A 15,040-nucleotide genomic window follows, 5' to 3' on the forward strand; every position below is an offset into this window, starting at 1 on the left:
GAGCAAGTCAAGGGTCAAAACAATGCTGTTGTGGTTTTTTGACACTAGGGGCATTATGCGTCAAGAATTTGTTCCTCCAGGACAGACTATCAGCCAATTACTTTACAAAGATATCGTTGAAAGGTTCAGGGAAACGTGAATCGAGTGAGACTGAATATCGCAGAGAAGTGGATGCTGCATCATCACAACACCCCATGCACACGGCCACTTCCATCTCGGAGTTTTTAACTTCAAAAGGCATTTCTCTAGTTTCAAGGTCCCCATATTCACCTGATCTGAGTCGTTGTGACTTGTTTCTTTTCCTGAAATTGAAAAAGTTTTTAAGAGGATATCATTTTGGGACTCTGGGGAACGCCCGAAAGAATGTGACCGACTTGTTAAAAGTCGTACAAGTTGAAGCCTGTCAGCACTGCTACCAAGACTGAGAACATCGTCTCCGCCGGTACATAGCTGCGGAAGGAAACTACCTTGAAAGAGGACGATACTGTTGTTTGAAAAAAAAATAATAAGTTTGGTAGATAAAAAATCAGTCTCCTTACTTTTCTCTGCTAGTTTCGGAGAGAACATTATGCAGGCAACTGCGTGCAATACACATTTCAGGACGGGTGCCTCTCAAAAGAGTATTGTTCATGCGTCACATAAAGCTGCACGTCTTTACACATAATCTGGAGAATAACGGACTATAGGAGTGTAATTTAGTCCGGCTACTGGCAGTTTCGCCTTTTTTCAAACGATGGAAGGCATTGAGTGCAACGCCGACCCAATGGGGTGTTTAACCCAAAATGTATGGAGGGTGTAGGTCAGGTGGTCCTGTGTTGTTTTGCGTGTGCTTTCCGTAGCATGACGTTGGTCCATTAATTTAGGTTTCCGTGAACGTGAACGAAGTACTTCGCCTCAAGATGACGTAGGAAACTCGTCGAAACTTGGCGACAAGACGACGCCACGACTCGGCTGATAAACCGAGAAGACTTCATCAATAAAATTCGCCCAGAAAGTCTGTATTGTCGTAGGTACCAGGATGATTATTTCAACAATCTTTGTGAGCAAGTGTTGCCCTTTCTTGTATTTATTCATGATGAGTATATTCTGCACACTCCCGTTCTTCCAAGATGACAACAACCGCGTTTGCGGACCTGCATGTATACGTTACAGATTTGACAAACACTCGGATACCCTATCTCTCTTCGACTGGCGCGCATAATCACCCACTCTCAATCCCACAGAAAATGCCAGGGACTATTTGCAGTAGCAGGTAAGTGTTATCAATAAACGTTCCGCAATTTGGTAATTCTACTGGATATAATCATCAATGGGAAGCTTCAGTTGGATAAGACGTATCTGTAGAAACTAGTGGACCCTCATCCTCGCCGAATACGAGACATTACGAGGGGCGTTTGTAAAGTCCGTGCAAAGTCAGAGACATGGCACCACCGGTGCCTATCGAGGTCATGTTTAGTTAGTAGCATCTTTGGAAAGAACGCGCACCAACTTTCAGCATATTGGTCTATTTGTTTGTGTTTGGCATTCTTGTGAATCAAGGAAGTCGAGTGATTGTCAAAAAATGGACGAAAAATAATTTCGTGTGGTGATTAAACATTACTTTATGAAAGGCAAAACGCCTCAGGAGACTAAAGAGAAGCTTGATAAACATTACGGTGACTCCGCACCTTCGATTAGAACAGTTTATAAGTGGTTTCAAAATTTTCGGAGAGGCCATATGGGCACAAGTGATGCTGAACGTTCTGGACGCCCTGTGGAGGTTACGACTCAAGAAACCATTGATAAAATCCATGATATGGTGATGGATGACAGAAGAGTTAAGGTGCGTGAGATTGCTAGTGCTGTGGATATCTCGAATGAACGGGTATATAATATTTTGCATAAACATTTGGACATGAGAAAGCTATCCACAAGATGGGTTCCGCAATTGCTCACACTTGACCGAAAACGAAATCGTGTGAGGTGTTGCAAAGATTGTTTGCAGCTGTTCAGGAAGAATCCGCAGGAGTTTAAGCGTCGTTTCGTCACTGTGGATGGAACACGGATACATTACTATACTCCTGAGACCTGACAACAATCTAAACAACGTGTTACGAAGGCAGAACTTGCACCAGAAAAGGCGAAGACCATTCCTTCGGTCGGAAAGGTTATGGCGACTGTCTTTTGAGATTCGTAAGGGATAATCCTCATCGACTATCTGGAAAAGCGTAAAATTATTACAGATGCATATTATTCATCGTTATTGGACCGTTTGAAAACCGAGCTGCAAGAAAAACGCCGGCGACTGGACCGCAAAAATGTCCTTCTCCATCACGACAATGCACCAACACACACCTCAGAAGTTGTGGTCGCAAAATTAATGGAAATAGGATTCCAACTCGTTTCACATCCCCCCCTACTCTCCAGACTTGGCTCCCTCGGACTACCATTTGTTACCCAATTTGTAGAAATGGCTGGCGGGACAAAGATTTTATTCAGACGTGGAGTCGATTGCAGCAACCAATAGGTATTTTGCAGACTTGGACAATACCTATTATTCAGAAGGGATCAACAAATTAGAAAAGCGGTGGACGAAGTGTATAAGTGTAAAAGGAGACTATGTCGAAAAATAAAAAAGGTTTACCCCAAACGCGTAAGTAATTTTTATGTTTGCACGGACTTTTCAAACGCCCCTCGTACCAAGGTTACAGGCGGTGTTACACTGCGGAAGCGTCATGTCTCCTGGGAGTGACTAATTTTTTGTCCAGTGTGCTAGCCCGACTGGAGCGGAAGCTGGAGGTAGAGGATGCCTACTCACCGGGACAGACGGGACAGCAGTGGCTGCCCGTGCTGACGGGGCTGCTGCAGTCCAGCGGCGGGCACGTCTGCGTCTCGCAGATCACCACTCCCTCCTGGAACACACCAACAGGCCACTAGTCGACTACAGGCTGCGGCATATTTTCAGTTTGTAATGCTGTAAACAAATTAGCGATGCCAGCGAGTGCGGCACATCGAGCAGAGGGCTTACAGCGTATCAGTAGAGGGCTCACAGTTTATTCAACAGACACACCCGCGGTCGTCAGGTCTCACTACGTCATGAAGCCGTGGGCCACGGCTGCATAAAATAGTGAAGCCTGACCACAAATGGACACCTTCAAAATTTTACCACGCCTTACAAGCCCGTACAGTGCTACGAATCCGCCCTGACTTCCTTACTTCTCTTTCCTATGTGCGTCCTTCGCCATTTGATGAAATTCCCTCCTCTCCCCAAATTCCTGGAACATCTATACTAATCCTATGTATCTCAATAACTACGAAGATAAACAAGCCATTTATTCTTCAATCCTCTCCAGGCCCATACTGCTGTTGTTTCTACTGGGTGGTCAGAAAATGTGTGAAATGCTTGTAGGGATGTTACAGGGCAGGTTGTACTGAGGCATAAATGTTAGGAAAAAAATTCGATACGTTGCGCCGTTTCCGAGTTATTTAACATTGAAGTTAGCCAATCAGATCGTCGCGCGCGTAAATTCCAGTTCCAGCTAACGAGACAAAGCACTCGTTGGGCAACACCACCCCTGGCAGGCCGCTTGAGTGTGAGCGCGCGACGTCCCGATTGGCTAAATTCTATGCTAAATAACTCGGAAACGGCGCAACGTATCGCATTTTTTTCTTAACATTTATGTCTCAGTACAACCTGCCCTGTAACATCCCTACAAGCATTTCACACATTTTCTCACCACCCTGTATACGAACATACGAGGTGCTACAACAAAGAAATGAGAGTGATGTTAAAAAAATGTTGCTTACCGTTTTAATCAAGTTTAGCGTTGTCTCGAACAAAGTAGTTCCCTTCTGACTGCACACACTTTTTCCAGAGCTTCTGCCATTGATGGTAACACCTCTGGAACCCATCTTCTGTAATGTCCTCCAAGATCCTCGTCACAGCTTTTTGGACATCTTGTGTTGTTTGAAAATGGTGTCCCTTGACCGCCGTTTTGACTCTTGGAAACGCACGGAGCGATATCTGGTGAATTAGGTTGGAAATTTGTTTTGAGGTTAAAAACTGCTGTACTGGCAGAGCAGTATGGGATGGCGCATTATCGTGATGCAGATCCAATTATCAGCAATGTTGGCACGGACTCTAAGAACTCTTTCACGAAGTCTTTCTAAAATTTCTTTGTAGTAATATTGGTTAACTGTTTGTCCAGGAGGCACCCCCTCTTTGTGAACAATTCCCTTGGAATCAAAGAAGCACACAAGCATGCATTTCACTTTTGACTTTTTTGACATGCGACCTTTTTTTGGTCTGGGTGATCCCTTTGAGCACCATTGCGAACTTTGGCGTTTTGTCCCTGGATCGTACTGAAAAAAACCAACTTTCATCAGCAGTGATAACACGGCTGAACAATTATGGATTGATTTCCGTTTGCTCTAACAGATCGGCTGCCACATTTTTCCGTGTTTCTCGCTGTTGTGGTGTGAGATTTTTGGGGATCATTTTTGCACAAATCTTTCTCATACCAAGATCTTCAGTTATTATTAGACGAACAGTTTCTCGGTTGATGTTCAGTTCTTCTGTAATCATTTTCACGGATAATATTCGATCAGATCGTACGAGTTCACGCATCATGGCCAAGTTGACATCCGTCCGTGAGGTTGACGGTCGTCCACTGCGATCTTCATCTTTAACACTCGTTCTGCCTTCACTAAACATTTTATGCCAACAAAAAACTTGAGCTCTTGACATAATCTCCTCTCCAAAAGCCTTCTGAAACTTACCGTAAGTTGTCGTCGTGTTTTCACCCAGTTTAACGCAAAAAGAAATGGCAGACCGTTGCGCAATATTATGCAGTTCCATTTCCGTGATGAGAGACACAAACACGTTTAACTTATTACAGCGCAACTCACGACTCAGGAGTTGTATCGATGTGCCGCTTGGACTACAAGCAGCTTATAGACCAAGGTCAAAGTTATTGTGCCTAGGCAAGCCTGCAGGGTTGTCACATCTTACAAAGAAAATCAGTCTCATTACTTTATTGTCGCACCTCGTATATCTCCTCCTTTCCTCCACTATACCCTTCAAACTCTGTTCTAAGGAAAGTTCAACAGTCTTCCAGAAATCTTCCTTGACATTAATCCACTCTAACACTTACAGCGCTAGACACCATATCATTTCTTCAAATTAAGGCTTCGGTACCCCTCACAGTCCCCTGTCTGCAAAAGTGTGTAAATTCGTAGGGTTTTTGTTTTGCGTGTTGGTATTCTGATAGGTATGGGTTTATTTGTCGATTGAATTTTTTATCTGTAGTTCAGTGTTGGTATCCGATATTACATATTGTCATTTTGTCATCTGCAGATAGTAAGTGGAGCTGTGGACACTCGAAAATGTAGTGCCAACTGGACAAACCGAACGTTTCCGACAGATTCTTCTATTCGAGTCGCCCGCAACTCGTGGTCGTGCGGTAGCGTTCTCGCTTTCCACGCCCGGGGTCAGGGATTTTCTCTGCCTCGTGATGGCTGGGTGTTGTGTGCTGTCCTTAGGTTAGTTAGGTTTAAGTACACTCCTGGAAATTGAAATAAGAACACCGTGAATTCATTGTCCCAGGAAGGGGAAACTTTATTGACACATTCCTGGGGTCAGATACATCACATGATCACACTGACAGAACCACAGGCACATAGACACAGGCGACAGAGCATGCACAATGTCGGCACTAGTACAGTGTATATCCACCTTTCGCAGCAATGCAGGCTGCTATTCTCCCATGGAGACGATCGTAGAGATGCTGGATGTAGTCCTGTGGAACGGCTTGCCATGCCATTTCCACCTGGCGCCTCAGTTGGACCAGCGTTCGTGCTGGACGTGCAGACCGCGTGAGACGACGCTTCATCCAGTCCCAAACATGCTCAATGGGGGACAGATCCGGAGATCTTGCTGGCCAGGGTAGTTGACTTACACCTTCTAGAGCACGTTGGGTGGCACGGGATACATGCGGACGTGCATTGTCCTGTTGGAACAGCAAGTTCCCTTGCCGGTCTAGGAATGGTAGAACGATGGGTTCGATGACGGTTTGGATGTACTGTGCACAATTCAGTGTCCCCTCGACGATAACCAGTGGTGTACGGCCAGTGTAGGAGATCGCTCCCCACACCATGATGCCGGGTGTTGGCCCTGTGTACCTCGGTCGTATGCAGTCCTGATTGTGGCGCTCACCCGCACGGCGCCAAACACGCATACTACCATCATTGGCACCAAGGCAGAAGCGACTCTCATCGCTGAAGACGACACGTCTCCATTCGTCCCTCCATTCACGCCTGTCGCGACACCACTGGAGGCGGGCTGCACGATGTTGGGGCGCGAGCGGAAGACGGCCTAACGGTGTGCGGGACCGTAGCCCAGCTTCATGGAGACGGTTGCGAATGGTCCTCGCCGATACCCCAGGAGCAACAGTGTCCCTAATTTGCTGGGAAGTGGCGGTGCGGTCCCCTACGGCACTGCGTAGGATCCTACGGTCTTGGCGTGCATCCGTGCGTCGCTGCGGTCCGGTCCCAGGTCGACGGGACGTGCACCTTCCGCCGACCACTGGCGACAACATCGATGTACTGTGGAGACCTCACGCCCCACGTGTTGAGCAATTCGGCGGTACGTCCACCCGGCCTCCCGCATGCCCACTATACGCCCTCGCTCAAAGTCCGTCAACTGCACATACGGTTCACGTCCACGCTGTCGCGGCATGCTACCAGTGTTAAAGACTGCGATGGAGCTCCGTATGCCACGGCAAACTGGCTGACACTGACGGCGGCGGTGCACAAATGCTGCGCAGCTAGCGCCATTCGACGGCCAACACCGCGGTTCCTGGTGTGTCCGCTGTGCCGTGCGTGTGATCATTGCTTGTACAGCCCTCTCGCAGTGTCCGGAGCAAGTATGGTGGGTCTGACACACCGGTGTCAATGTGTTCTTTTTTCCATTTCCAGGAGTGTAGTTCTAAGTTCTAGGGGACTTATGATCACAGCAGTTGAGTCCCATAGTGCTCAGAGCCATTTGAATCATTCTTCTGTTCGAGTTCAGTAGAGAGGTCACAGCAGCGGAGGCAGACACAAACATTTGTGCCGCGTACGGGGATGGCGCCACTGGACAGAGCACGGCAACAAAATGGTTGCTTTAAGGAGGCTCGCTTTGAGATTGGAGACTCTCCAAGTTCAGGAAGACCTTCAGGGCTTGATGGAGATTAATCCACAATGATACACGTCAGTGTATTCGAGAACTGACAAATGTATTGCACTGTGATCGTTACACTATCATGGAACATCTACATACAATGGGGAAGGTTCAAAAACCGGGTGTATCGGTGCCGCACGCTCTGAGCCAAAATCACAAAAATTAACGGGTGGCCATATGTGCATCTCTGCTCGTCATCAACTGGCCCGTGAACAACTCCGTCTTTACGCTAACATAAGGAAAAGACAGGAATGGTTATGCCCAAACAAAGCAACAACTCACCGTATAAAGGCCTGCGCGCGCTCCACGAAAGATACTGTTACGCATCTGGTGGAACACGATGGTTTCTTGTACTACAAATTGCTTCCCCGAGGTGTAACCGTCACTGCTGACATTTACTGTTAACAACTGAGACGTCTGCCAGACGCAATCCAAGAACCAACGACCAGGAAGACTGCGTGAAGTAATGATAAACCCACGATAAGGCACGCCTGTGTTCTGTTAGAGGGCCGGCCGCGGTGGCCGTGCGGCTCTAGGCCCTGCAGTCCGGAACCACGGGACTGCTGCGGTCGCAGGTTCGAATCCTGCCTCGGGCATGGATGTTCAAAAATGGTTCAAATGGCTCTGAGCACTATGGGACTCAACTGCTGTGGTCATAAGTCCCCTAGAACTTAGAACTACTTAAACCTAACTAACCTAAGGACAGCGCACAACACCCAGCCATCACGAGGAAGAGAAAATCCCTGACCCCGCCGGGAACCAAACCCGGGAACCCGGGCGTGGGAAGCGAGAACGCTACCGCACGACCACGAGATGCGGGCGGCATGGATGTGTGTGATGTTCCTAGGTTAGTTAGGTTTAAGTAGTTCTACGTTCTAGGGGACTGATGACCTAAGATGTTAAGTCCCATAGTGCTCAGAGGCATTTGAACCATTTGTTTTGTTAGATTGAAAAAAAAAAAAAAAAAAAAAGCGCTGCACAGTAGTTGGGTTGGCAAGTCTTTCCGCACCCACCACATTCAGCTGATCTCGTGCCCTCAGATTTTCACCTTTCCCGCTCTCTGAAGAGCAGCCTTCAAGGAACTTCCTTTCCGGATGAAAATGCGCTCAAAAGACAGCTCGACGAGTTCTTCGCCTCAAAACCAAATGGTTTCTACAGTTTCGGAAGTTACCCCAGCGTTGGCAGACTGTCGGAAACAGTGAAGGAGAATAAATTACTGACGACTCAAGTCTCTGTTATGTCTTTCTGCTGTGTTTATTAAACTTATGGAAAAACGCTACGAACGTATGCACCAACGACCGTATGGTCTACGGCGGAGGGTACGTTGTACTACTAATATTCATTTCCTTTCCTTTTCGAATCGGAAATACAGCGAGGGAAAAACTACTGTCTATATGACTCCGTATGAGCTATGATTTCTCGTATCTTATCTTCGAGATCCTTCCGCCACCCTCAACCCTCGCTCATCAATGATCTAGCCCCTGCTTATCGATCAGACACTGCCAACATCACCCCCAACATAATCCACTCATCATCTGTATTGCCCCTCACGCCTGCATCCTCCTTTCTTACCGTCTCAGCAGCTACTCGGAGTTCACCTCTCAGGTCTCGACTGATGGCGGCGTCGTCATCCACATCTCACCAACAACGACACCTTCACCATCTTGTCGTAGTATATCACAGAGGAAATATTTTCATCGTAGTTTATTCCCACCGTTTTAATGGCTTTAACTGTAAAAATTATAGGAATATGTGTTCTCCTGTGCAACTCCGGCATTTCATTCATTTTATGACGGTATTCGCTTATGGACTTGGCCTTGTGTGGGTTATTGTTTTGACTGACTTGACTACCACGCGTTTTACCCGTATACGCACGTGCGTAGTTTTATGATGTTGCTACATGCGTGGGGTGTTTTCTACACCAGTCAGAAAAAAATAGTTTCATGAAATTATTGAGGATATTGGAATTTATATGTGTACATCACAAGATTAGAGTATTTTAAACATTTGTACTGCTCATAATCACAAAAATTTAATCTGATAAAGACAGGGCATTCTGTAGAGTTGTTCTTTTATACGAGGGTGAATCAATGAAAACATTAAATATTTTTTAAAATATTATTTACTGTGCAGAAGTGGTACATAGCTGTATCACTTTTCATCATAATCTCCCCCACGCTCAATGCAAGTACTCTAGCGCTTACAAAGTGCATAAATTCCTTTAGAAAAAAATTCTTCTGGTAGTCCGCGCAACCACTCATGCACCGCGTGGCGTACCTCTTCATCAGAACGGAACTTCTTTCCTCCCATTGCGTCTTTGAGTGGTTCAAACATACGGAAATCACTTGGGACAAGGTCTGGTGAGTATGGTGGATGAGGAAGACACTCAGAATGCAGGTCTGTGATAGTTGCAACTGTTGTGCGGGCAGTGTGGGGCCTTGCATTGTCATGTTGCAAAAGGACACCTGCTGACAGCAATCCACGTCGCTTTGATTCGATTGCAGGTCGCAGATGACTTTTTAGGAGATCTGTGTATGATGCAATGGTGACAATGGTCCCCCTAGCCATGTAATGCTCCAAAATGATGCCTTTTTCGTCCCAAAACAGAGTCAGCATAACCTTGCTTGCTGATGGTACTGTTCGAAACTTCTTTGGTTTTGGTGATGAGGAATGGCGCCATTCCTTGCTCGCTCTCTTCGTTTCCGGGTGGTGGAAGTGAACCCAGGTTTCGTCCCCAGTAGCGATTCTTGCAAGGAAGCCATCACCTTCTCTTTCAAAGCGCCGAAGAAGTTCTTCACGAGCATCAACACGTCGTTCTCTCATTTCAGGAGTCAGCTGCCGCGGCACCCACCTTTCAGACACTTTGTGAAACTGGAGCACATCATGCAGAATGTGGTGTGCTGACCCATGACTAATCTGTAAACATGCTGCAATGTCATTCAGTGTCAGTCGGCGGTTTTCCTTCACTATGGCTTCGACTGCTGCAATGTTCTGTGGAGTCACAACTCGCTGTGCCTGACCTGGACGAGGAGCATCTTCCACTGAAGTCACACCATTTACGAACTTTCTACTCCATTCGTAGACTTGCTGCTGTGACAAACATACATCACCGTACTGAACCTTCATTCGTCGATAAATTTCAACAGGTTTCACACCGTTACTACGCAAAAACCGAATAACAGAACGCTGTTCTTCCCTGGTGCAAGTCGCAAGTGGGGCGGCCGTCTTTATACTGATACTGCGACGGTATGTGTGCATCTGCACTATGCTGCCACCTACAGGCCATTCTGTACGCTGTTTGTAGCACGCTTGCCAACTTACAGGATAACGGCGCGAAATTTCGATTTGTTATTACAAATTTAAGGTTATCATTTGACTCACCCTCGTTCCCACTCTGAAAAGTTGCCAATACATTCTCCCCAAAACGCAAATTAATGTTCCTTGCATATTAACCTACCTTGTACGTAGTTTTGGTATTGTGGACTTTTTTTTCTGGGACACACTTCACATCTCCCAGCAGACAACCTAGCTTTCTTCTGTTTTGACTCTTCCACTGTAGTGACGGACCTCACAGCAGATTTTATAAGTGAAGGCAAATGCTTCTTGGTGGCGCAGTTTTTTCCGCAGAGTACCATCCTTTCCTTCGTAGCTTGCTTGAAATATTGGAACCACATCTTCTGGCTCATCACTGTCTACCTCTTGCTTTCTATCTGTATCACGACCACTCTCTGAAATTTGGTTATTTTCTCTCTCAGACCCATCATTCATCTCATATTTGTTTGCAGAATGTTCTACATGGGATGTCATGTCTTTACCATATTCGAATCTGCAATTTATTCCCGCAGTTCAGCGGCTAGAGTGCGTACGTTATCACACGCGCATGTTGTTTTTTTTATCGAGGTACTAGAAGACACACTTCTACTCAAAAAGACAATGCGTGAAAGTGGAGAACTTATACACGGCGGTACGTTTGGTTCAAAATTATATGAGAGATCACAGTTGTAGAATTTATTTAACAATGCAACCAATGTATCACAGTTACAGCGGGATATATAGAGGGCTATTACAAATGATTGAAGCGATTTCATAAATTCACTGTAGCTTCATTCATTGACATATGGTCACAACACACTACAGATACGTAGAAAAACTCATAAAGTTTTGTTCGGCTGAAGCCGCACTTCAGGTTTCTGCCGCCAGGCCAGGAAGTGGGAGAATACAAGGTCTACCTGTCAGGAGTCAAAGCAGGAATAGCACAATGGGGTGTAGGGCTTTACATGGCCTCCACGCTCTCCCGACTTAACCCCATGCGATTTCTTTCTGTGGGGTTATGTGAAAGATTCAGTGTTTAAACCTCCTCTACCAAGAAACGTGCCAGAACTGCGAGCTCGCATCAACGATCCTTTCGAACTCATTGACGAGGACATGCTGCGCCGAGTGTGGGAGGAACTTGATTATCGGCTTGATGTCTGTCGAATCACTAAAGGGCACATATCGAACATTTGTGAATGCCTAAAAAAGCTTTTCTGAGTTTTTGTATGTGTGTGCAAAGCATTGTGAAAATATCTCAAATAATAAAGTTATTGTAGAGCTGTGAAATCGCTTCAATCATTTGTAATAACCCTGTACTTGATATACTTCAGCCCACACTAAACTGGCTCACGCTTTAAACTGGGTTTGAACACGTCTATGAATGCCCTATGTACGTATTATTATATTGGGTGCATTTTGCACCATTATTAGTGTACAAAACAATACATAAATCTACAGTGCATACAAAAACTATTACATTTCTATATTCCGAGCTTTTACCAGTTCTGTTAGAAAAGTTATCATTCAGTGAACCACTGTAGTTATAGAATAGGAAATGCAATGCTGATGGCAGTTCCCAAGTACGAGCAGCAGATTGAAAGCCAGATGGTATAGAATATAGCACACTGCACAAATATGGGCTGCTTGTGTACTATGTAAGGTGCACATGCACTCAAGAGGAATGAACATACACTGACGGCCATTTAATATGCCACACCATGAAAGCGACCTGTATCAAATATCAAATTTTCATAGGGTTTATTGTGTTCTTGTTTGTGTGCTAACGATTAGCGTTTCAGCACAAAGAAGGCACGAGTAATGCCATCTGTAGTTTGGTTATCACTGTTATCATTCAACCGCGATTCTTATACATATATTTTAACAACGCGTTTCAAGAGACAATGCTCCCATCATCAGGTTGTAAAATCTATGTCATGAAATTAAACGGACTAAAAAGACAAAATACCATCACAAATAGTTGTGAAGTCCATAGAGTAAAACAGAATTAAAAGTATATTGGACTGTGGGTCCTCGTCTCACATTGAAGTTGTTGACACAAGTCGATGGCCGTCCCATAGCTACCAAATACGCTGTCTCACTGTGCCGGCTCGGGAGCTGTTGTGGACTGACGTGCCGCCTAGGTGTTGTGGCGTGGTTACAGCCGTGTGCTTGGCGGTAACGCTATGCTATTGGGCGCCTGATTTCCTTATTGCATTGGTCTGCTATCGTTAGCCTCTCGCAATCCGTCAGTAACATGCTACAAGTTTAAAGTCGCATACTTACCCTAAAATAATTCTAAAAACCCGCTAAAAAACCTCATTTCTTTAAAATTATCTTGTGCATTTAGAATATTGCTTTGTTTCTGTTCATGGATAGCTATCTCGAATTCCTCTAGTAAACCAAGTTTCCTCCCTTTCTTTTCTACATGCAATATTTCTACGTTGTCTTCTATGCTATTAAGGGGATGGCCTGTTTCATATATATGGTTCGCAACAGCTGATTTGTCATAATTTCCTAACCTGAGCGCATCTTTATGTTCTTTATACCGGATCGCGAATGATCTTCCTGTCTGCCCTATATATTTTGCATCACAAGTTCTGCACTGAATCTTATAAACTCCCGATCTTTCAAACTTATTTCTCTTCTCGCCAATATCGTGCTTAAGGCTATACCTCACTAGGTTATTAGTCTGAAAAGCTATTTTAACATCGTATGGCTTAAAAATATTTGCTATCTTTTGTGAGACTGTTCCGTAGCATGGCATCGTGATAATTTTCACTTTCTCTCCATCAGGTTTATTCTTTTTGCGCTTATTACTTTTCCGTAACAATTTTTTTAACCATATCTATTCTGTAACCGTTATTCATCGCTATTCTCTTAACGGTATTAATTTCAGGCTCCCTATCTTTTTCGCTCATAGGTATATTGATTGCCCTATGCACGAGACTACAGAAAGCAGCTTCTTTATAAGCCTGCGGATGGCATGAATCATTCGGGATCACGGCATCAGTCGTGGTTTGTTTTCTATAAACGGAGAACGCATGTTTGTTGCCCTGCTTTTTTATATTCAGGCCCAGGAACTGTAAACAATAGTTAGTTTCGTACTCCACGGTAAATTCTATTTTATTATGTGCGTCGTTGAACTTTTTTACTATTTCCTCAATGTCCTCACGGGACATACGATGTTAAAATAGCTTTTCAGACTAATAACCTAGTGAGGTATAGCCTTAAGCACGATATTGGCGAGATGAGAAATAAGTCTGAAAGATCGGGAGTTTATAAGATTCAGTGCAGAACTTGTGATGCAAAATATATATGGCAGATAGGAAGATCATTCGCGATCCGGTATAAAGAACATAAAGATGCGCTCAGGTTAGGAAATTATGACAAATCAGCTGTTGCGAACCATATATATGAAACAGGCCATCCCCTTAATAGCATAGAAGACAACGTAGAAATATTGCATGTAGAAAAGAAAGGGAGGAAACTTGGTTTAGTAGAGGAATTCGAGATAGCTATCCATGAAAAGAAACAAAGCAATATTCTAAATGCACAATATAATTTTAAAGAAATGAGATTTTTTAGCGGGTTTTTAGAATTATTTTAGGGTAGGTATGCGACTTTAAACTTGTAGCATGTTACTGACGGAGTTGCGAGAGGCTAACGATAGCAGACCAATGCAATAAGGAAATCAGGCGCCCAATAGCATAGCGTTACCGTCAAGCCCACGGCTGTAACCACGCCACAACACCTAGGCGGCACGTCAGTCCACAACAGCTCCCGAGCCAGCACAGTGCGACAGCGTATTTGGTAGCTATGGGACGGCCATCGACTTGTGTCAACAACTTCAATGTGAGACGAGAACCCACAGTCCAATATACTTTTAATTCTGTTTTACTCTATGGACTTCCCAACTATTTGTGATGGTATTTTGTCTTTTGAGTCCGTTTAATTTCATGACATAGATTTTACAACCTGATGATGGGAGCATTGTCTCTTGAAACGCGTTGTTAAAATATATGTATAAGAATCGCGGTTGAATGCTACCAGTGATAACCAGTATAACGACAACTGCTACCTCGACTCCATAATGGATTATACAGGGCTATTACAAATGATTGAAGCGATTTCATAAATTCACTGTAGCTCCATTCATTGACATATGGTCACGACACACTACTGATACGTAGAAAAACTCATAAAGTTTTGTTCGGCTGAAGCCGCACTTCAGGTTTCTGCCGCCAGAGCGCTCGAGAGCGCAGTGAGACAAAATCGCGACAGGAGCCGAGAAAGCTTATGTCGTGCTTGAAATGCACTCACATCAGACAGTCATAACAGTGCAACGACACTTCAGGACGAAGTTCAGCAAAGATCCACCAACTGCTAACTCCATTCGGCGATGGTATGCGCAGTTTAAAGCTTCTGGATGCCTCTGTAAGGGGAAATCAACGGGTCGGCCTGCAGTGAGCGAAGAAATGGTTGAACGCGTGCGGGCAAGTTTCATGCGTTGCTCATGCCACAACTGGAGAC

At 45.0% G+C, this 15,040-nt stretch overlaps 1 protein-coding gene across 1 annotated transcript in view; it reads right to left on the minus strand.

Moving 5' to 3' along the window:
• Positions 1 to 15,040, minus strand: part of LOC126170316 (chordin-like protein 1) — a 762,532-nt gene that overhangs the window by 48,997 nt on the left and 698,495 nt on the right. The window contains exon 6 of the mRNA XM_049920752.1: positions 2,798 to 2,891. Coding sequence (XP_049776709.1) covers positions 2,798 to 2,891 — 94 coding nt within the window. The remainder of the gene's footprint in view (positions 1 to 2,797; positions 2,892 to 15,040) is intronic.

Source organism: Schistocerca cancellata, chromosome 1 (assembly GCF_023864275.1).
Source record: "Schistocerca cancellata isolate TAMUIC-IGC-003103 chromosome 1, iqSchCanc2.1, whole genome shotgun sequence".
NCBI lineage: Eukaryota > Metazoa > Arthropoda > Insecta > Orthoptera > Acrididae > Schistocerca > Schistocerca cancellata.